This window comes from Oryzias latipes, chromosome 21 (genome assembly GCF_053564925.1).
Source record: "Oryzias latipes strain Hd-rR chromosome 21, Olatipes_Hd-rR_3.1".
Lineage (NCBI taxonomy): Eukaryota > Metazoa > Chordata > Actinopteri > Beloniformes > Adrianichthyidae > Oryzias > Oryzias latipes.
Genome location: NC_136257.1, coordinates 7,681,493 through 7,707,587, shown reverse-complemented (window position 1 = coordinate 7,707,587; position 26,095 = coordinate 7,681,493). Strand labels below are relative to the sequence as shown.

The following is a 26,095-nucleotide window of genomic DNA, read 5'->3' as shown; positions in this document are numbered from 1 at the left end:
GAAATTCTGATCCGAATGAGTCTGATCGGGGCAGAGTATTCTGAACGCCGCGTTTACATGAAGCATTTTCTTTCCGATCATGCGTTCTGATTACTTTTGCCCATGTAAACGCGGCTATTTTTTCTTACCCTCCCTTCGCCACAAGGAAGGGCATCAAAACATTTTACATTTGAACTGCTAAATAGAGCATTCGGTCTAGTAAAATCTTATTTTTTCAGATACCTGCAAATTAGACAGCATCTCCACTCTCTCAGGCCTGGCATTGCCACTGTGTAATCAGCCAGAAAAGTTCCTAGCTAAGGAGGCTGGCTGTTCACAGAGCACTGTGTCCATGTAGATCAACAGAAAGTTCAATGGAAGAGTAAAATGTGGCAGGAGAAGATGCAGCAGCAGAAGAGACGGCTGTGGACTTCAGTGGATTATCAAAACATTCAAAAAGCTGCAGAAATCCAGAAAGAGTGGAATGAGATGGGGGAACAACTTCAAGAACCACTACACTCCGACACGTTCGGGAGATGGGCTACAACTGCCGTGTTTCTCCGGTCAAACCACTTCTGAGCCTGGATGAACAGAGGAATCATCTCAATGGGGCCAAGGAGAAGAAGAACTGGACTGTTGACCAGATGAACCCAAACTGCTGGAGGTCCAGTAGGAAATTTCCACAGTCAGGATTTGGGCTGCAATGTCCAGCGCTGGTATTGGTCAACTCTGATTTCCTGGTTTGATGCCCATACCATCACAGTGCTTGACTGGCCCACCAACTCAGGGGACCTAAAACCTAAATGTATTATTAAGAAGAAAATGAGGGGCACAAGACGGGGACATCAACAAAATGTGGGCTTCCATAATTGCCACGCGATGACACAAGCTGATGTCATCTGTGCCACGGCACATTGAGGCAGTCATTCAGGCAAAGAGATTCCCAACCAAGTAGACATATTGTTTTGGAAATACTTTAATTTAATTGATGTGATCATAATCTCAGTCTTTGTCTTTTTGCAAAAACTAAGAAGTAAACAGTGATTTCTCAGAGGTACTCTAATTCCCTGAAATCCTGTTTTTTGTGGGTTTTATGAGCTAGGACCCCAATTTTTGTAAAAATAAGTAAATTATTGAAATCAAATAATCAATTGAATAATCTAACCTACCGGTATTGTGGTGTGTAGTTAATACATACCGACTGCAATGTGCTATTATTGTTTGGTCATCACACATGGCTAAAACAGATTCATTGCTAACAGTGTTGGAGTGCTATTTCTTTAAAGATCAACATTTTTATTTGGTTCATCCATTTAGAAGAATAGTTTGTGATTATATAGAATCTGATTTTATTGTGAAAATATTTTAGATAAGGCTTTACAAACATTCAAGAGTTTAGCTGCAAGTATTTTCGTGTTGCATCTATGTTGTGATTGACACTCAAAAAAATAATTTACCCAGTTTGGGAAAACTCAAGTCCAATATTGTCAAGGTTTTTATTACCTTAGCATTGTGTTTTGTGTTGTTTGTTTTTAATAGTCCGGCCCTGAAATGTATAATAAAACACAGAAAACTACAATCAATTAACAGAACAGTAAACAGTTTTTATGTTGTTATTCCCTATAACAAATTAAAATTCTAACATGCTTTGCATAGACAGAAGATTGTGGGACGCCACAGAAAACTCAGACAAAGTATGAGCTATGATGTAAAAATGAAAGGAGGTGTTGCATGAAAGGTGACTTAAGCAGAAACCAAAACTGCGTAAGAAGCCATTTGATGTAGAAATCTCATTAAACTGGAGTAAAAAAAAGAGAAAAGAATGTTTTCGATTGGCAATGAAATGTCAAATTTAAAAAAATCTTTAACCACAAAGTAGATATTGATAAAAGAAATGATTGCATTCTTTGAATAAGGAATAATATTCAAAATGTTTATTTCACTTTCAAATTAAGCTGCAGGTATTTTTTACCTTAGAAAAAGAAGCTCATTTTCGGCATTTTTTGTATGTATTCTGACAAACAAAAAAAAAAGGTGAAATATATGAATCTTATTTTAAAGTTGTCAAACAAATAAAGTTGCTTCTTTTTCACAGATCCACCGCAGAGAAGTTCCACATGCAAGATCATTCCAATATCCAAGAGTTTCTCTAATTTCAGCACAGTCTTCCTCTCCGTGAATTTTTCCTCCACCATCACTATCAGGTTGATTCTTTCCCCAGAATCTGTCAGTTCAGAAAATAAAAGAATCTTCTTCAGACACCATACAGACATGCATCCAATTTTTTTAATCTCTTAAGTATAAAAACAAAATGTACCATATACTTACAAATAACCCTTGTGCTATCCTATGACCCCACCCTTACATCGATGTGTTCTCCTTACCATGACAAAGGTGGATAAAGGTGGAAAGATTTCATGTAATCCATTGACACCAGTGAAGATCACAAAACATTGAAGAAAAAAGGTTCAGTGCACTGTCTAGTGGGTCTAGATGACCCAACTCCCAACGTTACAGTGCCCAGGATAACACAAGGGTTTAAAAAGGGTGTAGGTGTGTGTCTGTGTGTGTTAATTTTGTGGGTTTTACCCCACTACATAAAAAAAAATTAGAATCAAATGCAAGCAGCTACAGTAGACCAACCCCCAGCCCACTCTGTGTTTTAGTAGCACTGATCCAGACTGAACACTCACTTCAGATTTAGAGGACTTCCATCTACCCATTTCCAGGTTCCCTCCTCGGCTTTGTCAGTCAGTCCAATCCAAACTGGTTTATCTCTGAATGCAACAAGAAAAGTCTGCAAAAAATTGAAAAATGTGTTTAAATCAATAACAGAGGCTAATAATTTAAACACATTTAGATTTAAATAGGATATCATCAAAAAATTGAACAAAAAATAAAAAAATAAATAAATAAACTATTATCTTAAGTTACGAAACAAGCATAAGCACAATACAGATGATATCAACAAACTAATTAATCCTTTACAAACAAGCTTCTGTCCATCAACATTTTATTGAAGGATTCCTGTGGATCAACCTTCTAGAATGATCAATTTGTCTAAGTAACAATGAGTTTTTAACAATCGTGTTTGATTCTTTTTGGATCCATTTTCAATTTACAGTACAATGTTAACTTATCCTCATTAAAATGAAAAAAGGAAAAAACTTTCAGTGGAACAGTCAGAAGTAAGAGCTCTGCCTCCCCCTCTGGTCACCAGCGGGTATGAGGTGCTGTGTAGGACATTATTCAGAATTAGCATTCATAAACACATATGAAAACTCTCACACACTAGTGAAATGCTTGTATACATACAACTGAAAATATATTCATTCACATACACATGTGAAAATCCTCTCACACACACTACCGAAATCCTCTCACACACACTACTGAAATCCTCTCACACACACTACTGAAATCCTCTCACACTCACTACCGAAAATGCTCTCACACTCACTACCGAAAATGCTCTCACACACTACTGAAAATGCTCTCACACACTACCGAAATCCTCTCACACACACTACGGAAATCCGCACACACACACTACTGAAATCCTCTCACACACACTACTGAAATCCTCTCACACACACTAGTGAAATCCTCTCACACACACTACTGAAATCCTCTCACACTCACTACCGAAAATGCTCTCACACTCACTACCGAAAATGCTCTCACACACTACTGAAAATGCTCTCACACACTACCGAAAATGCTCTCACACACTACCGAAATCCTCTCACACACACTACGGAAATCCGCACACACACACTACCGAAATCCTATCACACACACTACGGAAATCCGCACACACACACTACTGAAATCCTCTCACACACACCACTGAAATCCTCTCACGCTCACTACCGAAAATGCTCTCACACACACTACCGAAAATGCTCTCACACACACTACCGAAAATCCTCTCACACACACTACAAAAATGCTCTCACACACACTACCGAAAATGCACTCACACACACTACTGAAATCCTCTCACACACACTACCGAAAACCCTCTCACACACACTACCGAAAATGCTCTCACACTCACTACGGAAATCCGCACACACACACTACTGAAATCCTCTCACACACACTACTGAAATCCTCTCACACACACTACTGAAATCCTCTCACACACACTACTGAAATCCTCTCACACTCACTACCGAAAATGCTCTCACACTCACTACCGAAAATGCTCTCACACACTACTGAAAATGCTCTCACACACTACCGAAAATGCTCTCACACACTACCGAAATCCTCTCACACACACTACGGAAATCCGCACACACACACTACCGAAATCCTCTCACACACACTACGGAAATCCGCACACACACACTACTGAAATCCTCTCACACACACCACTGAAATCCTCTCACACACACCACTGAAATCCTCTCACGCTCACTACCGAAAATGCTCTCACACACACTACCGAAAATGCTCTCACACACACTACCGAAAATCCTCTCACACACACTACAAAAATGCTCTCACACACACTACCGAAAATGCTCTCACACACACTACTGAAATCCTCTCACACACACTACCGAAAACCCTCTCACACACACTACCGAAAATGCTCTCACACTCACTACTCAAAATCCTCTCACACATACTACTGAAAATTTTGATAGAAACGGAAGGCATTTCAGTAGAAACGGAAGTTGGCTGATTATCGCGAGATTTAATGGCAGTCAAAAGCGTTGCTATGGTGATGTGTATCGGCAGCCTAAAACAACTCGGACCAAAGTAACAACTTTAAACTATAATAGATTGTTTGCACCTGAGGGAAAACTGGTCTGGGTGACATTTTTGTTTTTCTTTTATACATTTTTATTTTCGACTTCCAGAGTCCACTCCGCGTCATGAGCAGGCTCAGCGGACTGCTCCACCAACACATCCATCATGTTCTGAGAAAGATGTGCAGATAACACTTACAATGAACAGTCTTACCTAAAGGCTTAGAAACAGGTAAACAATGCGCCTGTAATCGCAGCTACAGTTGCAAAACGTCCTGGAATCTTTTACTACCACATTATCACACTGATACTGATTATACCGTAACTGGAGATAGTACCCCGTTAACTACACAGCTGTCAAAACACGGGCTGTGTCCGAATTCCTACCCTAATCCCTAACTACTAAAACCTTGTAGTGCAGCACTATATAGTTCTCTATTTAGTTCTCTGAATTTTGAAAGCAATGCGGACACCCATGCTCACTACTTTTTTCTTTCGGGTGTTGTTTATAAGGCGCTTGACACGAAAACAAAGTGGCGCATTTCCGCCACCACCTGCTCTGGAGGCAAACTACTTCTATTTAATGCGGAGAATGACACCTATTTGTCAGAGTAAAAACATAATAAATATGAACATTTTATGAAGACTATTAACAAATCTGCTGTGTTCTGATCATGGAAAACGTGGCTGATTTATAAATAATTAACTTACAAACACATTGGTGTTGATTTAATGTATTTGTTCATAATTAAACCCCCAAGTTATTAGTCCATGCCAATATTTATTTTTTATTTTTGTGCCAGTGAACGATTTACGGGCTCTTGTGAGGAGGCATATTTTTCTGCAGTTTTCTTACACCTTACTGAAAATGGCTTTGAATATGAATCTCCTGTTGGCAATAATTCAACCGTTTTCGTGAGATCAAACCGAAAACAAGCAGATATGCAGCATCACAGGGCTGCAAGGAGAAGCAGACGTCTCAGAAGATTTCCTCTGGATGCTCTGGCCAGATACAAACAACTTATGAGTTAAACCCTAACCCTAACTTAAAGTTTTTTTTTTAGTTAGACTTAAGCATTTGTTGCTAATTGTGCTCAAGGTTAGAGTTTAACATTCTTTTTCCAACATTGGATTATAAGTCGTATAGTCTAATTACATGAAACACTTGTGAGTTCAACGTTTAGTATTTTTTATTCAGAGTCAAACCATATCACTTGTTTTATAAAAAAAATACTTTCATTTGTAAAAATTTAAATGAAAATCCAAAAATCCGGCCAAAAAAAAAAACCATGATATTTTCCAGTATTCATAAATATTTCATAAACTAAAATGTAAGACATCAAAATAAATAGAACCATTCAAAAAATTACACTTAATTTCTTCAATGAAATTGTAGCCACAAAATTATTTAAAATATGGAATTGACATTATGATTAAATTCTGTGTCAAAAACATTTGTTCCCATAACACTGTAAAGTCCTATTTCCGATTTCCTCAGGAAATGTCATTCAGAAATGTGTTGTTATTTTTTATGTTTTTTTGTATTAAGGACACGTCAGCTGTAAGTCATGTGACTGACGGTAACGGGGACTGATTTGATAAAGGGGACCAAAGTAAGGGGGGGGGAGGCAGCGCATCCTGTCGTGACGGGGGAAAAACTTCAGGGAGTCTACGAGAGACGTGAGGAGAAAAAGAAAAAAGAAGCGCATCTAACGCCCGAGGCACTGGATTCCGTTTTGGGGATTTATTTATGTTTGGACAAACTTGGACAGTCAACCCTTGGGTGAGAGGATTCCTTTTTTTCGTTTGGCTATCGTTTCATTGGGAAGAATGCCTACGTGTCGGGGGTGGGAGTGACCGTGAACTTTGAAAAGGAAGACGCTACAGCACGGACATTAACGGGACATTTAAAGAAAACAAATCGGTTTTGAGAGACTAAGGATTATTATATTATTTGGGTTTTTCTATTGTTTGGTTTACTTGTGTTATATAAAAAAATCTGAATAACAAAGAGAAAAAACTGTTGTGTGTAAATATATCAATTTAAAGAATCTAATTACCCTAAACAACGTAATGAGCACTATAAATAAATAGATGATCGTTACAAAATAGTTAATGTTCTATCTTCAGAGTCTTCCACGTCTGAGAGGATTTCGGTAGTGTGTGTGAGAGGATTTCGGTAGTGTGTGTGAGAGGATTTCGGTAGTGTGTGTGAGAGGATTTCGGTAGTGAGTGTGAGAGGATTTTGGTAGTGAGTGTAAGAGGATTTCGGTAGTGTGTGTGAGAGGATTTCGGTAGTGAGTGTGAGAGGATTTCGGTAGTGTGTGTGAGAGGATTTCGGTAGTGAGTGTGAGAGGATTTCGGTAGTGTGTGTGAGAGGATTTCGGTAGTGTGTGTGAGAGGATTTCGGTAGTGTGTGTGAGAGGATTTCGGTAGTGAGTGTGAGAGGATTTCGGTAGTGAGTGTAAGAGGATTTCGGTAGTGTGTGTGAGAGGATTTCGGTAGTGTGTGTGAGAGGATTTCGGTAGTGAGTGTAAGAGGATTTCGGTACTGAGTGTGAGAGGATTTCAGTAGTGTGTGAGAGGATTTCGGTAGTGAGTGTGAGAGGATTTCGGTACTGAGTGTGAGAGGATTTTTTGGTAGTGTGTGTGAGAGGATTTTGGTAGTGTGTGTGAGAGCATTTTCACATGTGTATGTGAGAGATTTCACATGTGTATGTGAATGAATATATTTTCAGTTGTATGTATACAAGCATTTCACTAGTGTGTGTGAGAGATTTCATATGTGTTTATGAATGCTAATTCTGAATAATGTCCTACACAGCACCTCATAAGCGGGAGCCGTCCCCAGAGTTCTACACACTTCCGGATGCTCCACACCCAGACTTTCATCTATTCAATCATCCACAGCGTAACCTTTGTACTATCCTAGGCACTTTACCATTGGGAGTTGGGTCATCTAGACCCTAGACCAGGGACACTCACACTTTTTTGGCGTGTGAGCTACTTCTTTTGAATCGACAATGTCTTGAATCTACCTATAGTGTGTGTATATATATATATATATATATATATATATATATATATATATATATATATATATATATATATATATATATATATATATATATATATATATATATACACATATACATATATACATATATATGATCGGCTTGGTAGCTCGGTTGGTAAGGTGCAGGACTGTCATGCAGGAAACCCGGGTTCGATTCCCAGGGCGGAATGAACAATTAATGGTAATGGAAAAAATGGCAACGGAAATGGGGCAATTATCATGGAAATGAGGCAATTACCATAACAATGGCGGGCAATTAACATCACCCAGTGAGGGTCCTTGGGCAAGACCCTTAACGCTGATGCCTACCTCACAACATGAGAGACAATGAACCACATGTCATGCCGGCTCAGACGTCGCCCGGCCAAACAAGGTCTGCGTCAGGTGCTGAGGGACCAGAGCACCCTGATGGAAAGTGGGCTACTGGAACAAGACGGAAATGGACTAGATGTGAAAACAAGGTTCTGTTAGAATGCTACTACTCGAGTAATCCCACCCAGAGGGGTTACATGCAGAGAATGTGGAATGAATGGATGCTTCGAAACCCACAATCAAGGCTAACTGCCAAACAACTGGTAGCCCAGCGTCCACAAACGGCAACTCCTATCACAACTTGAGATTGAAGCGATACAATACAATGCCACAGGAGAGCCAGAACATTTCAGATAGGAGGTTATACCACACTCCCACCCTGAGATTGGGTACACAGCCCCAAATACCACAATTCCGCTGAGCAAGGCAGCAACTGACCTGAAAGACAAGATCATGTCTACAATGAAGACTAGGCAAGCCCGACACCAGCTACAACGGTTAAGTGATGTACCGCCTGAAAGTCTACTGGAAACTGTGAATGAAGCATTGAGGGCAATTCCTACCACAACCATCACAGAAACCAATGAACTGGTTTACACTTCAGCAGCAGTGATCCTTGAGATGCTTGGCTATAAGAGCAACCATGGAAGAAAACAGTACCCACCATGGAAGCAACGGTTAGAGGCTAAAATCAAGGCAACTCGGAAGGATGTGAGTAGGCTGACAGAGGCTCAAACAGGTACAATGTGAAAGCAAGTACCTAAGAGATACAGCCAGATGCCCATACCTGAAGCACTGGAAACTGCCAAACAAAGGCTCCTAGCCTTGAGCAGCCGCCTAAAGAGGTACACAAGAGACAATGAAGCCAGACGAATAAACAGGCTCTTCGCAACTCAACCTGCAAAAGTGTACGCTCAGTGGCAGGGTCAAAACAGCCGAGCAGACCCACCAAGGCTGGAAACTGAACAGTACTGGAAAAGTATATGGGAGAAAGAGACAGCACATAACAGCAATGCCCAGTGGCTGGTCTCTCTGAGAAAAGAACATAGCAACCTCCCTGAACAGAATCCAGTAACCATCACAGTGGCAGACATCCAAGAAAGAGTCTCAGGTATGAAGAACTGGACAGCACCGGGCCCTGACATGATACATGCGTACTGGCTAAAGAAGCTTACCGCACTCCACGAGCGCCTGGCAGCACAAATGAACCAGCTGCTAAGAGATGGCACTCACCCCGAATGGCTAACGGAAGGGCGAACGATCCTGATCCAGAAGGATCCCTTAAAGGGTGCAGTCCCATCAAACTACCGGCCAATAACCTGTCTCTCCACAACATGGAAGCTCATGTCTGGCATCATTGCAACCAAGATAAATAAGCACATGGATCAATTCATGAGCAACACACAGAAGGGCATTGGTAGAGACTCCAGAGGAGCCAAACACCAACTCCTGGTCGACAGAACAGTCGCTCAAGACTGCAAGTCACGACACACCAACCTGTGCACAGCCTGGATTGATTACAAGAAGGCCTATGACTCAATGCCACACACATGGATCACTGAATGCTTGGAGCTGTACAACATCAACAGGTCTCTAAGAGCCTTCATAGGAAACTCAATGAAGCTGTGGAAAACCACCCTTGAAGCCAATGGGAAGCCACTTGCACAAGTGTCCATCAAATGTGGGATATACCAAGGTGATGCTCTGTCCCCACTGCTGTTCTGCATAGGTCTGAACCCCCTCAGCCAAATAATCAACAAGACTGGCTATGGATACCGACTCAGAAATGGGGCCAACATCAGTCACCTCCTCTACATGGATGACATCAAGCTATATGCAAAGAGCGAGCGTGACATTGACTCCCTGATCCACACCACCAGGATCTACAGTACTGACATTGGGATGTCATTCGGGCTCGAGAAATGCAGCCGGATGGTGACAAAAAGAGGCAAGGTAGTCCACACAGGAGGGGTCTCACTCCCAGAAGGAACAATAGCAGACATTGAGGACAGCTACAAGTACCTTGGAATTCCACAGGCAAATGGCAACCTTGAGCAGGCAACAAGGAAAGCTGCAACAGCTAAATACCTACAACGAGCGAGGCAAGTCCTGAGAAGCCAGCTCAATGGCAAAAATAAGGCCCGGGCAATAAACAGCTACGCACTGCCAGTTATCAAATACCCTGCAGGAATAATAAGATGGCCAAAGGAAGAGATACAGACCACGGATGTTAAAACACGAAAGCTCCTCACCATGCATGGAGGGTTCCACCCCAAATCCAGCACCCTGAGACTGTATGCGAGCCGCAAGGAAGGAGGCCGAGGACTAGTGAGCGTAGAAGCCACTATCCAGGATGAAACATCCAAGATGCATGAGTACATCAAGCTCAAGGACCCAACTGACAGTGTGCTCAGTGAATGTCTCAGGCAATGGAGAGCAGAGGATACAGTGCTTGAGGACAGATCCTCATGGGAGGACAAACCCCTGCATGGGATGTACCACCGGACCATAACTGAAGTGGCTGATATAAAGAAGTCCTACTAATGGCTAGAAAGGGCTGGCCTACAGGACAGCACTGAAGCGCTCATCCTGGCAGCTCAGGAACAAGCCCTGAGCACCAGAGCGATAGAGGCTCAGATCTACCACACCAGACAAGACCCAAGGTGTAGGCTGTGCAAAGAGGCGCCTGAAACAATCCAGCACATAACTGCAGGATGTAAGATGTTGGCAGGTAAAGCTTACATGGAGCGCCACAATCAAGTGGCTGGAATAATATACAGGAACATGTGTGCAGAATATGGAATGGAAACCCCAAGGTCAAAATGGGAAACACCTGCGAAGGTGGTAGAGAATGAGAGGGCTAAGATCCTGTGGGACTTCCAGATCCAGACTGATAGGATGGTAATGGCGAACCAAACAGACATTGTAGTGGTGGATAAAGAACAGAGGAAAGCCGTTGTGGTGGATGTGGCAGTGCCAAGCGATGGGAACATCAGGAAGAAGGAACATGAGAAACTGGAGAAATACCAGGGACTCAGAGAAGAACTGGAGAAAGCCTGGAAAGTGAAGGTGACAGTGGTGCCTGTGGTAAGTGGGGCACTTGGGGCAGTAACCCCCAAGCTGGAGGAGTGGCTACAACAGATACCTGGAAAGACATCAGACCTCTCAGTCCAGAAAAGCGCAGTGCTAGGAACAGCTAAGATACTGCACAGGACCCTCAAACTCCCAGGCCTCTGGTAGAGGATACATATACACATATGTATATGTGTATATATACATATACACATATATATACATATACACATATATAAATCGATCGAAATTAAGTCACAGTCTCAAACTTCGGATTAAAAAATGGAATTGTCGATGCTGCCATGCCCCCATGTTGCGTCCGGTTACTTGCCAAGCGGAAAAAAACACTTGTGTTGAAGTGCTGCAAGTCAACCTCCTCTAACAAAAAAACATCAACATCAAAAACATAGATTTATTTATTTATCTGTTAAACCAGTGCTTCTCAAATAGTGGGGCCATGCCGGGGGTGGGCGTAGTAGTAGCGGTCTTAGGCATAGCCGGCAAAGGTGCACAAATTTAACGGGGGTCGGCGGTGACAGCAGCTCAGTGCTTGGAAAAAATCTGATCCACTGTTGTTTTCTTATATTCTCTTACATCACAGAGTTTTTAACAGCCTGAACCAGTGAACTTCCGTCCCTGCAGGTGCGTGCTCCCGTCTCCAGTCACACGCGGCTCGCGTGTGAGAGAGAATGAAAGGGGAGGGGTGGTGGGCTGATCAGAATCACCGCGTGCCTTTTGGATTCTTCAGCTCATGCTAAAAATGTCATTCTTTATGAACTATTGTAGACATTTTGGTGACGTGTCTTTATTTTCCATATTCTTTGTCTGCCTGTTTAGTTGGTGTCAGTATTTGACATAAAGACAGCAGGTAATGCAGGTAACTGCACTTTATAAATAAACAATCATCATTTAGAAACAAAATCAGAACAAAGTTTTTTACCTATTTCTTCAGACTAAAAACGTTAAATATATTGGTGCTGCTGTGTTAATGTTTCAGATAAATTTACATTTAATATTATTTATTGATTTAATTATTTTTCTCTGCATCAAATGGTTTAAGACACTTGATTTTTCAGAGACTATGGACATGTCTGTTTTATTTATTTATTTATTTTAACTTGTCCTGTCCAACAGCTGGGCAGGCAGATGAGAGCTGAGGGCCTCTTGTGCTGGACATATTTTACTTTAACAATAGGGGTTATGAATCTTCATACAAACCAGAGGTATGTCTGAATAAACCCCTTTTGTAATTGAGGCCAAACTTTATTAATTCCAACCATGTTTGAAAATCTTGGGTGTTGGGCCGGACGGAAAAGGAAAGAAGGGAAGAAGAGGGAGGGATGTTAGAGAGAGAGGGGGGTAGGAGGGTGATAATAGGAGGGGAGGGGGGATAAGACCATGAAGCAGCATAAAGCAACAAGTTTACTGGTTGTTTATCATTACGGTAAGGTTCAAATGTAGTAAAAAAGGGCTGTCCACACACACACTCAAATGTTATCAACACACCTGTTAGCTGCAAAAATGTCCACATGTCGACATGTACACAAAACAGATAGTGTTCACACGCATACTTATGCCTTAAAACCAACTAGTGTGAAATATTTCAGTCATTCAATCATACAAACTGTTAGTACAAAGGTGAGCTAACACCTGTGCTCAGGTGAGTGTTTATGTTCTTCTAAAATGGATGGTGGAACGTGGAAAGAAGAAGGGAGAGTGCCCAGCCACCCCACCCCAAGACCCCCGCCACAGCAGCAGCGGCAGCCGGAATCCCCCCAACGCCACACGGGAACAGGCAGGGAACAACTGCCCCCAGGGTGACCAAGACCGCCACCCAGGCCAGGGCCAGCAGGACCGCCGCGAGGCCCCCAGAGCCAGAGAGCAGGGAAGCACGGAGGGAAAGAGAGCGCCGCCCCAGCCCAACCAGGAGAGCAGCCCCCCAGCCGCTCCGGGAGGAGCCCAACGCAGGGCCCCACCGGAGAAGGACGCCCACAGCCCCAGACGAGCACCCCATCACCACCCAGGAGTTCCGGGCATCCCCCCGCCCCAACCCCAGGTACGAGCCAGGACCCCCCAAGGGAGACCCGCTCCGCACTCCAGGCAGCCACCCACCCGGCCCACGGTTTGTCCAGGGAGGAGCAAGGCAGGGGCCCGCAGCCCCCAACCAGGAGGGGGGAACCCCGGGGGGAAAAAAAGGGGGCCCACAAGGGGTGTTGTAAATATGGCCCGACCAGGCTCGGCCACAGTTGGAGATTTGGCAGAGCCCAGCGCCCAGGGGCAAGGACCAGGACCCACCCCCCAGGGACACGAACACCCCCGGCTCAGGTGTAATCTGAACCCCCCCACCGTGCGGAGAGAGCACTGCCGGGCCCAGGGAACCGGCACCCAGGGGACACGGCCGCCGTTGCCAAGGGGCCCGCCCCCCCCACCAGGGAAGGGGTAGGGGACAGATGGTCCTAGGTCCCACCTCCCTTGCAAAATGTGTGTGCGTGTATGTGTGTTTGAGAGGTTGTGTGTGTGCATGTGTGTGTGTTTATGTTGGAATGTATATATTTTGGGGGGGGAGGGGTGTGTGTACTAAGGGGGGTGCAGTTAAAATTGGCGGGTAGGGCACTAAGGGGACATCTCCTGATTACTCACAGTGATGTCCCCTCACCCTCCCCACCAAGGGGCCCTAAATGTCTAAGGTGCGGTTAAAATTGGCGGGTAGGGTGCTAGGAGGACATCTGCTGCTTGCTGGCAGTAATGTCCAAGCACCCCCCCTACCAAGGACCCTACATGTTTAAGGTGCAAATAAAACCGAAAGAGGGGGGGCCCACTCCATACGGCAACCCTAGGAGGGGGGCCACTGCCAATTGGCCCCCCCCAGGCGCATCGCAGGCTAAACCCCCCACCCCCTCACCCTAATATGAGGTTATATGAGGAAGGGGGTAAGTTGGGGACAGCTGGTAGACTGTCCCCCGGTGGTCAAACAGCTGTCCCCCAGCCCCCCATGTCTGTTTTGTTGTTTTTGTTTGTTTTGTTGTGAACTTGAATGTCATCTTTTGTAAAGAAGACTGCACTTACAAAAGAGAAAGTGGATGGCAGTGTATTTTAAGTTTTCAATTGACAAAAGCTTTAAGTTATTGTTACATTATGTTGTTAATCAAAGTTTTAAATTTGACCATGTAGTGTGGTACATTGCAAACAAAGGTCAGATATTATATTGCATAAAAGTCTAGTTTAAAAAATGACAATCTGTGCTGTAAAAAGAATAAATGTAAAAATCGAGAATTGAATCGAACTGTGACCTTAGAATCGAAAATGCAATCAAATCGAGGATTTGGAAAATCGTGACATATATATATAAAATACTATTATTAAAAGTTTGTTAGTTATGCTTATTAGTAACATTATTGTTTAAGTACTGATGATTAAAAGCTACACAGTGAGAGTACATTAAGATACTTTTGTCTTAACAGATGAAGCTTTTTATTACAAAGACAGAAAGCAGCAACCATCGTATGTCATGCTCTGCTGTAAACCGTGCAATAGAGGGAACATCATGGCGTTTCAAAGGCGCTGCTGGCTCCGTACGAAGCGCGTGACTCGGACAAAACAGCTTCCTTATGAGCTTGTATTTATCGGGCGAGAACTGCAGAGCTGATAGCAAGAGGAGACACGCGGGCGGCTTCAATAAACACTCCGCTTGCGCGGAGCGGTCTTCTACCGGGAACTTGACGTGACGCGGGGCAGAGAGCAACTTTCTGATGACAGAGAGTTTGCACTCAGTGATTTTAAACACGCGTTTGCAGCGACGTATGCTTCAGAGGATGTCCGATTGGCCGTTCTGCATGTCAATCAAGTCCCGTACTTCTCGGTGATGTGCTGGTGGATTTTTTAGAAGTACTTTTTTTTTTTAATCTTCTCTGTCCCGCAATCTACCCTGATGTCCTTGAAGATCGACCGGTCGATCGCGATCGACGTAATGAGCACCCCTACACACTAGACAGTGCTAAGTAAGGGTGGGCTCATCTAAAATAGCACAAGGGATACCTAAGATTTGCACCGAGTGAAGTTCAGTGTGATGTTTTGTTTGCCTTCCTTACCGAGCGTCATATTTGGACCTGATCTCTTGTCTCCTGACCCTGTGCCTGACTCTACACAGCCTTTTTTTCATTCAAAAGCTGCCTCTGTTAGCTCAAAACTGTCCCAGAGCTCACCTGCTTGGAGACATGGTCCTCCCGGGAGACACGAATCTCCTGAGTCTGGCAGCTCGCTCGCTCATGCAGAGCAGCCCTATGGACTGCTGTCTGAAACAGGAGCGCACACCGTAACAAAGCACTCTCGCCTGCAAACACTGTGCTTTGCACAGAGACGTGGTCCGGTCGCACAGAATAGCTGACCGGTTCTGTTCACGCTCGAAAGCTTTCTCTGGAGCAACACATGACACAAAGCCAGCGCAGTAATGACCTACAATCAGAATAATAAACTGTTTATATGCACCACGATCGTATCAACAACGGCATAACACACTTATCTCAATTGGAAAGAAATTTTGATCCGAACGAGTCTGATAAGGGCAGAGTATTCTGAATGGTGTGTTTACATGATGCATGTTTATTCTGATTATGCGTTTATTCCGATTACTTTCGTCCATTTAAACGCAGGTTTGTCACCTGTAAACAACATCATATATACGAGACTTCTATTCACTCAGGTGCAAGCTCTTTGGTCTGATTTCATGTTGCTGTGACTGTCAGAGTGGATTTCTGAAGAGTACTGCTATGTTGGATTACTGTGAGTTTTTTGTCTTTTTTTTTGTCAGGAGATTTTTGTTGTCTTGTTTGTGGAAGTTGTTCTCAAGATTTGGATTTACTTGACTGCTCACATCTGGACAGATTGAAGTGGATTATGTCGTTTGGAACTAGTTCTTTTTGGAGTTTTGCCTCTTCCTCTTCCCCCTGAGGAAGAACCTCTTAGTCCTACATTTGATTCATGCTGTAAGGATGGCTCTGTCATTTTTATCCCTGCAATTTCTGTTTCCCCTCACTAACTCTATCCTGTGTTTTAGATTTCCTCAATGTGGGGCTGACTGCAGTTATCACTTCCTCATTTGTTTGGACTGATTTGGGTTGTACTCACTAAATAATTATATCATTGTTTTTGTGTAATCTCTGTTGTAAAGATGTTTTTTTTAGTATTATCTTTTAAAAAAAAGTAACCCAAAACAGACACAAACTAAAAAAACAAGTACCTTTTCGTCATTGGTGTTTATCACAACCAGATCAGCTTGTCTGGCTTTGCAGGACTTTCTTGCTTCATCCCAGGACTTAGACTCCACAGAGAAGAAGTAACAAGAGGAACCAAATCTGATCCATCCTGCAGGACATCCTGGTTTCCCTGGAGTACATTTGAAGTGTAAAGCAACTCACAATTAGCACATTACTCAAAACAAGCAGATTTGATTTCTTTTTCATCCACAGATTCTGAATTTGTGCAAAAGCTCAGCAAAAATGTACAGAAAGTAACTTTCTGTTCCTCCTACTTGGTGTCAAGAAATGGTTTTATTACCTATCAGGTATTTTTAAATCAGTTACAACAACATTAGAACCTGGCCTGTTATGTGCTCTAATACCAATTAATAAGGAAGTATTTGTTGACTTTACCAAAGTTGCACATCAAGCTTAAGAGGCTAAAGGTGTTAATTCGCACCTAATGCAGAAAATATGGCAAGATCTTTTTTCTTTACAGTCTCAGTCCCATTCACCCACACAAACACACATTCACACACTGATGGTGGCTCCACTGCCGAACACTGGCGCCAACCACTAAGAACAATGTGGGTTTTGGTGTCTTCTTCGACACATGAGCAGGCAAGGTGGGAACTAAACCTGCAATCCTCAGAACAGAGATTGACTGCTCCATCTATGCACCACAGTGTCAAGTTAAAGTTTTCACAGAATAAAAATTTGAAAAAGCTGTTATTATCAATCAATTTGTTTTCTTACAATTAACTCCATCAACATTATCACACTAAGTAAACCTTTACCATTATTAATGTTCTTAAATGTTTATTTTTTTGGATTCATAGCTTGAGTTCCATGAAATAATAAAAGATGTTGCTTTTATCCATCCATGCATATTCTTCTGCTCATCAACTGGGTGGTGGGGGCAGCACACTGAGCAGAGATGCCCGGACTTCCCTCTCCCCAGTGTCTTCCTCACGCTCTTCTGGGGGGACCCCAGGTGTTTCCAGGCCAGCCAACAGATATAGTCTCTCCAGCGTGTCCTGAGTCTTCCTCTGGCCTTCATCCACTGGAAAATGCCTGGAAAATCCGGACCACATGCCCGAGCCACCTGAACTGGATCCTCAGGATGTGAAGGAGCAACGGTTCTACTCTGAACTCTCTGCAGGTGACCGAGCTTCTCACCCTGTCTCTAAGGGAGTACCCAGCCACCAAACGGAGAAAGCTCATTTCAGAGACTTGTATTAGGGACCTGGTCCTTTCAGTCATGACCCAGAGCTCATGACCATAGGTGAGTATTAAAAAGAACGAAGATCGACTGGTAAATTGAGAGTTTTCCGTTCTGGCTCAGCTCTCTCTTCCCCACAACAGACCATAATAACAAACGCATAACAGCAGATGCTGCTCCCATCTGCCCGTCGATCTCATGTTCTGATCTTTCCTCACTCGTGAACAAGACCCTGAGATACTTAAACTCCTCCTATTGTGGCAGGAGCCCTACACCCACCCAGAAAGGACCAACTACCTGTCTCTGGACATGGACTCAGACTTAGCTGTGCTGTCCCTCATCCCAGCCCCTTCTCACTCTGCAGCAAACCCCAATACATGCTTGTGAAGAATAGTTAGAAACTGCCCTTAACTTTTATTACACTAATGGTTTAAACTGCATTCACTGAGCATGTATTGTCATCTGAAAATTATATTACATTTGAAGACAGCACAACCAAGCTATTGTTTTCACAGTTTATACTCATCCTCCCTTTTTTCTGTGCATATGTGATCTGCTGAGCAGGCCTCAGACTTATCTTCACTTTAGCCTTGGAGCTCCTCTCCAGCAGTAACCTGTGGGCGTGATTTTCACACGAGGTCCATCGGATGATCTTCTGAATATGCAAATGCAGGGTTTATATACCAGGCCCATCCCTGAGCTCGTTGGTTCGGACTTTGAATGCACCATGTTCATCTGTCTGTCCCCTTCGTGTTTGTGCGAAGTAAAACCTCCACAAAAGATAAGTAACTGTCTCTGAGTCGTTATTTATTTATTTCTGTGTGCAAGAAACTGACGGGTACGAACCTAAAATTTAATACAGTCCTTTCTAGAAAATCCAGTTTCTTCACATTTGGTCCTTCGAGCCGGCTGACTGGCGCCCTGGACATCGCTGGAGCCCCTGGGGGGGGGGGGGGGGGGGTTGCCCGAAAACCGAGCTCGGTCTGAGATCACAGCCTCAGCATTGAAACATCCGCCTTCAGGATCGGCATCCCCCGCCCTGGATCCAGTTGTGCCCTCAGCGTCGTCGGACCCTCATCAAATAGCGAGGTTCATTGCTTGAAGTGAGTACGCCACACAGAAAGCCTGTCCTCTCTTTACTTGTTAGGGCTTTATGTTGACTGTGTCTGTGTCTTTGTGTGTGCGTGCATCAACGTTGGGGGAAGAATAGAGAAACGGCTGCAGTCCGCTGCGCGAGCACGCTGAACAGAGCACCGCTTGCAGGCTCCGCTTGCAGGCAAGGTGCTGCGCGTGCACGAGTCATCTTGCGCAGACGGGACAAGTGTGGTTCGGCGCGCGAGGCCGTCATTGTAGCCGCCTTCCTTCCGCGGAGGAATGGCAGTGTAGGGATGGAAGTGTAGGCATAAGTGTAGGGAAATAAGTCCTCCAGGGAAGGAGAAGAGGTGTAGGAATGGCAGTGTAGGGATGGAAGTGTAGGCATAAGTGTAGGGAAATAAGTCCTCCAGGGAAGGAGAAGAGGTGTAGGGACGTCAGTGTAGGCCGGAAGTGTAGGCATAAGTGTAGGTGCAGCCGCGGCGAGTGAAGCCGAAGAAAAAGAGCCTTGGGATGGCTGAGTATGACTTTTGAGACGAAACGGAGCTCCGGGGAAACAATGTGTGTGTAACGCTTTTTATGTCTCTCTGTCTGTGTCTGAGTTTGCCCTTTTTCGACAGCCCCTGTGGTGTGTGCTCACTTTGATTAATATAGTTCTAAAACAAAATAGTGACTCAGTTGACAAATAATTAGGTTTCTTTTCTGATTCTCCAAGCTTTTTCTGCTGATTAGATTCAGCGCTGGAGAATCCATAAAACGGGTTACTTGGGTGGGAACTCTGGTTTGTGATTGAAATTGAGAAGCTGGTTCTCAGGACAGCCACGTCCGCAAAGGGCCTAGCCTTTGTAGAAGCTTGACATGGTCGCTGAATTCCTGAGGGCGTTTGTGGCTGATCGTCAATCAAAAACCTCAAAAAGTTGGGTGGGGCTCATTCACAAAATCTCACTAAAAAGAAAGACGGCACATTGCTCAGGTTCAGAAAGCTTTTCATAAAGTTTGGAAGTATGTGGAAAGTCAGGATCAGACATTAATCAAGTATTTGGATAAATGGGTTAAAGATTATGGATTTCATAGAAAGTTAAGCAGATCAGAGTGCAGGGCCGAGCAAAAGGAGGGGGGGGGGCAGCTTCACAGATCAGAGTGCGCGTGCCCGAGCCTGCAGACAGGCTGATGAGGACTCGCAGAAAGGAGGGGTGATTTCTCCATTGTAAGCAGATTTAACGACTTTCTATGCTCTCAGAATAAAACTAGGTCGTGTTTTAGTGTGTATTTTTTGGGGGTATTTTAGTGTTTAGGACATGGACTAGGGTAGATGTTCAGAAAAAGCTATAGAAAGTATCATTTCTTACAAAGCAGACGTGGATCAGTTTGTGCAGAACACACCTCCATCTTGAATAAACATGATCAGACTCAGATGGCTGATGCCGCTTCCCTTTTTTTAGTTCAGTCTCCCCTGCTCATAAAAAGTTTGATTGCAGCCTTCTGACCCCACTGATCAGGTCCCTGCATTTCTGCTTGTAAATCAGGATTGACCCCTTAAAAGCATTCCTGAGGATCTCTTGTTCACTAACTCGCCTTACATTTTTTTTAATGGACATCTCTGCTAATCTTTCTAAGTTTCAACTCTCACGGCAATAAGTGCGGTAAGACTAAACTCCAGCTGGCCCAAACTCAGGTTAAAATTTTTTGGGACATTTAGTTTCTGTTTCTAGCAAAATTATTTCTCTCCCCGGATCTCACCACTTTATCTGATCAGCCCCCCACCTTTACTCACTCGCTGTAAGCTGCAGCTGCTTGCGCGGCTGATAGTTGAAACAATGTGACCTGTGATTCTCTTGTGCGAATTCTCCCTTCCGTCCAAGCTTTCCCATTAGTCAAACTGTTATCAGCCTGTTCATGGTGCTGTTAAAATGAGACGCTGTTCTTGTCTGTTTCACTTTCAATGTGTTTTTTTATCACAATTTTTATTTTTTATTTCATTTATTTATTTATTTTTTTCCTGATTTTTTTCTACTCTCATGCCTGGCTCTACTGACACCATTGATGATTTACATGATTATTTGAAGAAAGCTGTGAGAACAACGGAACACATTGAGTCTGCCTCCAGCTCTCTCCTCCCCACAGACTCTGCATCCCGACCAGAAGGCCTCTGTTGGTGACCTGCTTTACTCGAAGGCCATTCAACGGACTTATTGGTCACACCCGAGGTGGACAGGACCCTTCAAGGTTCTCCTCACCATGCCAACTGCAGTACGAATTGCTGTACGACCCTCCTGGATTCACGTAAGCCACTGTAAATTGCTGAGAGCCTATGAGACTGACATTTTGAGACACATCCCTGGTTAAAGTCCAACTACGAAACCGCTGCAGTGTGACACTACTCCTGGCGAGGGGCGCTCCCTGGTGTGTTTCCTCTAGCACTGCTCTCTTCCAGCTACAGTGAGCTTCGAACCAGCTAACATGGGTCCAGCTGTTGCTCGTGGTTTCATCTTGTACTTTTATTCCCTCTTCCTCTGGAGATCTCACTCACATCATCAGTGAGGTCAAGGCCCTTAAATCACAAATTTCTTCTCAGATGACTGACGCCTACTGGTCTGGGTCCCCACTTTATTGGCTTACTTCTGGTGGAGTGTACTGATAAAACTAGTCACTCCGGTCCTCTGTGTGTTGTTTTTCTTTTTTTCTTTTCGTCATCTGTTTGATTCCATGTGTCAAATGAAATATCGCTGCCAGGCCAACTCTATCAGCATTATGCCTACAATTAACCTAATTCGCATCCGCTCGTGGTTGAAACTGGTCTTTACAGATTTATTTTATTGTTTTTCTTTTGTTCGATTTCAATTTGTTTATTTTCTTTATTTCTTAATATGTTTCTTGTAGTATGTAACTTTAATTAACGAAATTGTGCTGAGGTTTGGACTGGTGATGCATGCGTATCCTTAGTGATGGCTGCTGAAGGGCACAGAGCCGTTGATGAGTTTTGCCCTCCCTGATCGCTCACTGAATGTTTCACACAGATGGTATAAGTTTCGCCCTGGAGGTTTTCGCATAAACACTCATGTATCACCTACCACCTCTGATATGCTCATTTATTCACGTTGATTTTATGTTTTCTTGTGCATTTGCCTGTACCTATACACCTTTGTTTTCGATGCAGAGCCAATATGCTGCCTATACTGAAAATCTTCGTGAATTGGTATATGGTTGATGATGACAGGAGTTCTGCTGACTTTCCATATATAATTTTGATATGACAAACAGGGGGGTATGTGAAGAATACTTAGAAACTGCCCTTAACTTTTATTACACTAATGGTTTAAACTGCATTCACTGAGCATGTATTGTCATCTCAAAATTATATTACATTTGAAGACAGCACAACCAAGCTATTGTTTTCACAGTTTATTCTCATCCTCCCTCTTTTCTGTGCATATGTGATCTGCTGAGCAGGCCTCTGACTTATCTTCACTTTAGCCTTGGAGCTTCTCTCCAGCAGTAACCTGGGGGCGTGATTTTCACACGAGGTCCATCGGACGATCTTCTGAATATGCAAATGCAGGGTTTATATACCAGGCCCATCCCTGAGCTCGTTGGTTCGGACTTTGAATGCACCATGTTCATCTGTCTGTCCCCTTCGTGTTTGTGCGAAGTAAAACCTCCACAAAAGATAAGTAACTGTCTCTGAGTCGTTATTTATTTATTTCTGTGTGCAAGAAACTGACGGGTACGAACCTAAAATTTAATACAGTCCTTTCTAGAAAATCCAGTTTCTTCACAATGCTGGACATCGTGACTCGATGAAGCTAACAGGACAACATCATCTGCAAAGAGCAGAAAGGAAATTCTGTGGTCCCAAAACCAGACTTCCTCCGGCCCCTGGCTGCGCCTAAAAATGATGTCCATAAAGAGTATAAACAGAACCAGTGATCGGGTCAAACTGCCTGCTGGCTGTGAGAACCAAGCTCCTACTCCGGTTATACAGAGACCGGACAGCCCTCAGTAAGGCTCCCCTGACCCCACACTCCCAGAGCACCTTCCACAAGATACCATGGGTTCAAACGTCTTCTCCAAATTCATAAAACACAGAGACTGGAGGAGCAAACTCCCACGAACCCTCTAGCACCCTAAAGAGGGTGTACAGTTGGTCTATATTATCACGACCAGGACAGAAACCATGTCCCTCCAGATGCCTTCATTGCCCACATGGGCATTGAAGACTCTCAGGAGAACAATGAATCTTCACAAAGCAGATTTTTACTTCAGGATTTTCATACTTACTCTGTTTACAGTCCATCAGCTTCTCGGTAGTTTCAATGAGGCTGGAATTCATCCTCTCAATAACAGCATTCAGATGCTCAGTCAAATTTTCTTTGCTGTCAGAGATCTCTGACAAATTTCTTACTGAGTCACCATCTGAAATTAATTCAGGCCAAAAAAATCTTTATCAGTGACTTAATGACATAATGGATAGTGAAACAAGTGCAGTTAGCTAACAGACTATCAGTGTAAAGGTGCACAGACAAGATTGACATTATTACCCAACAAGCTGATATAAGGCAGACTTGAAAAGTCTGTTGGTCTAGAGTAGACTCTAGATTGAGTCCGATTAATTTGGTCGGGATCTCATTGTTGCTCCATTACTCTGTTTACATCCCCTAATGCCAGGCTTTTATGGTTTTGGTTCAGTTGTTCCACTTTGAGCATGGAGCATAGTCAGACTGAGGAAACTCAGAGCGAACTGATTGGAAACAAACCAAGACCACATCAAAGATGGGTCAGAGACCAGGAAGCACTTTGTGCCAGATTATTGGGGTAAACATTTGACTAGTTTATTTTAAACAAATCAAACGTGTCCAGTCTTAATACGCCCTGAGAAATGGGAGCCTAAAGACAGATCTCCATGGAAAACATTTTTCAAAAACATATTATTTTCATTTTTCTCTTCTGAGCTGATATTATTAAAATCATTTGTGAGACTGATTTGTTACACACGTCTTTGTACCACATTTTGTTTGCTTATACAAGGAAACAGTTATTACATTTACAAACAGAGATTTACATGTAGTTTCTTGCAAAGATTGCTTAACGTCCTGCTAAAATAAATGTTAAAAAAGGTCAAACATAATACAGATCTTCATTTGACCTGCCGACCCATCGTTCTTTTCTTAGCTTTTAAACTGAATATAGTCTTGAATGGACAGCAGAAAAAAATGTTGACAAAAATGTATTAAAACTCAGGTTTGAAACATTCATGACCACCTGAAACTCCTGAAAATCATAATTGGCTTCTTTGACCTTGTTGCACAACTGTCCAGTTTGACTGGTTCATCAAAATTACTTATCAATCCCACCTCTTCCTGTTTCTGCTTTCCTTACAATTTTAACCTAAATAGTTCTAGTTCATTTTAAAACAGGAACTATAGTGTGTCCTATACCACTCCATGTTGTGTTATAATTACATACTAAAATTTTCTACAAAGACAGTGAGTGTTACGGGGAGAATAGGAGGTACCCAGGCGCAGAGAGGAGAGGAGGCAGGAGGATGCAGGGAATGGAAGGTTTAATAACATAAACTCGAAACTACAAAACAAAACCACTGCAACAGGCAGGCAAACTCGAAACTCGAAAAACTCTAAACCGGGGAACGACACAATATGGACCAACACAGGAAGAAGGGAAGGACAGGACTTAAATACATACAAGGCAACAAGACACAGGTGGAAACACTCAGGACTGATGGGGAAGGGTAAAACTCGAAACAACAACAGAACAGTAAATACTACAAAATAAAACAGGAAATCAAGGAACAAAACACAAAGAAACCGAAACCGTTACAGTGAGCCAACTAAAAAAAAAAAAAATATTTTAAAAATTAAAAAATCCATAGGCAACACATAAAGCATCCTATAGTCAGACTTATTATCTGCACCACTGCAGGATAAATGTTTTCCTTTTTCAATCCTCCTATGTAGCATGTTTTTGGACTGTGGGAGGAAGAAGAAAACCCGTGTGTGTGCGGGGAGAACATACAAACTACACAGAGAAAGAAAATTCCCAGCTGGGACTTAACTATTTGAAACAAAAGTGTAAACCATCACATTACCATGCAGCCTCCTATTCTACAACTTAGTAAAAGGCAAAAAATGTAATTACATTTTTGACTTGAATGTCAAACAACGACAGAATCTTATTGTCACATTTGGTCTATTGTGAGTTAAATACTCACAGAGGAGGCCAAGAATGACGAGTCCAGCCAGAAGAACACTCAGCATCACCATGAAAGTAATAACACTGAGATAGCATCTCCTGTTGGACTTGATAGAAGCTAAAGGGGAAGAATTATAACTGAAACCACAGTAGACAAACATAAAGTGAATTCAGGTTGTTTTATCTGTGAGTTACTCTTACCTGGATTTGATATGGAAACCTGGCAGACAGGATTTTTGGAATCAAGATTTCCATAAATGGCTTCCATTTTAAGGATACAAAGTCGAAGAACATGTGAAACACTTGGCAGACTGATGTGTTCACTGAACAACTTTTCCTGCCACAGGTTGTCATAGATGCGGTGGAAAGTCATTGTGACAGGAAGCCTCGATGAAGTGAATCCAAGTGGGGTTACTAAAACAGAACAGAAGTTCTGCTTTTACTGTTATTTTAACTTGTCCTGTCCAACAGCTGAGCAAACAAATGTAAGCTGAAAGCTTCTTGTGTTGGACAGATTTTACTGTGACAATAGGGGGTTATGAATCTTCTGACACTTGTATACACAAAGTCAGTGGGGGACCGTGCATTACACTCTTGGGCCTTTAATAGTGCTACGTCTGAATCACTTAACCCTTCATTAAGCATTTTTATGCTTCATGAATGGTTGAGGGGCTCTAAATAAACTGAATAAATTGCTATACAACTGAAAACAACCACATAATTTTGGAATATAATTAATCATATTGATAATTTCACTCACCAAAACATCTGATTATTTGAAGACAAAATCCATCCTCCTCACATTCCACATCCTCTCAGTTTGTTTGTTTCATAAATTTTCTAAGAACTGTCTTTGGATATTGAATGTTAATGGTTTCCCACTGGCTTTGTATAGAAGTTGTGCGGTGTAAAAATCAACAAGGCCATAGCTAAGACTCTAATGTTGTTGCAACAGCTGCATATAAAAATACCTGACAGATGTTAAAACTATTTCCTGACACCAAGCAGGAGGAACAGAAAGTGTCTTTTTGCGAAGTTCTGCAGAACATTGGAATTCAGATTTTGTAGATAAAAAACAAACAAGTTTTGCTTGTTTTAAGTAATGTGTTTAGTGTGTTGTGCCTAACATTTTACGAAAT

General features: G+C 42.9%; 1 protein-coding gene and 1 long non-coding RNA gene across 3 annotated transcripts; one reads left to right on the top strand and one right to left on the bottom strand.

Annotated features, from left to right (window-relative positions):
• Positions 1 to 837: 837 nt before the first annotated feature.
• On the bottom strand, positions 838 to 25,333 carry LOC110014021 (C-type lectin domain family 4 member E-like). Of its 2 annotated transcripts, XM_023951033.2 has the most exons (6): positions 25,158 to 25,333; positions 24,976 to 25,074; positions 23,028 to 23,162; positions 16,438 to 16,583; positions 2,673 to 2,776; positions 838 to 2,203 (listed from the first exon to the last, which is right to left on the bottom strand). In XM_023951033.2, the coding sequence occupies exons 1-6, from the start codon at positions 25,327 to 25,329 to the stop codon at positions 2,044 to 2,046; spliced, it is 816 nt and encodes a 271-aa protein (XP_023806801.2). In that variant the 5' UTR covers positions 25,330 to 25,333; the 3' UTR covers positions 838 to 2,043. The 2 variants fall into 2 exon arrangements, with proteins under 2 accessions (XP_023806801.2, XP_023806802.2); XM_023951034.2 differs by lacking the exon at positions 838 to 2,203 and having other exon boundaries at positions 2,257 to 2,776.
• On the top strand, positions 18,771 to 22,420 carry LOC144988775 (uncharacterized). The gene is made up of 2 exons (XR_013652795.1): positions 18,771 to 19,099; positions 19,176 to 22,420. It is a non-coding gene; the product is annotated as an uncharacterized LOC144988775 (long non-coding RNA).
• Positions 25,334 to 26,095: the final 762 nt, after the last annotated feature.

Coding starts and splice junctions, on each gene's coding strand:
- LOC110014021 (XM_023951033.2), bottom strand. CDS start 25,329: ATGACTTTCCACCGCATCTATGACAACCTGTGGCAGGAAAAGTTGTTC. Junction 25,075..25,157: donor GGTTTCCATATCAAATCCAG/GTAAGAGTAACT, acceptor CTTCCCCTTTAG/CTTCTATCAAGTCCAACAGG. Junction 2,777..16,437: donor TAAACACCAATGACGAAAAG/GTACTTGTTTTT, acceptor AATTTTTTGCAG/ACTTTTCTTGTTGCATTCAG.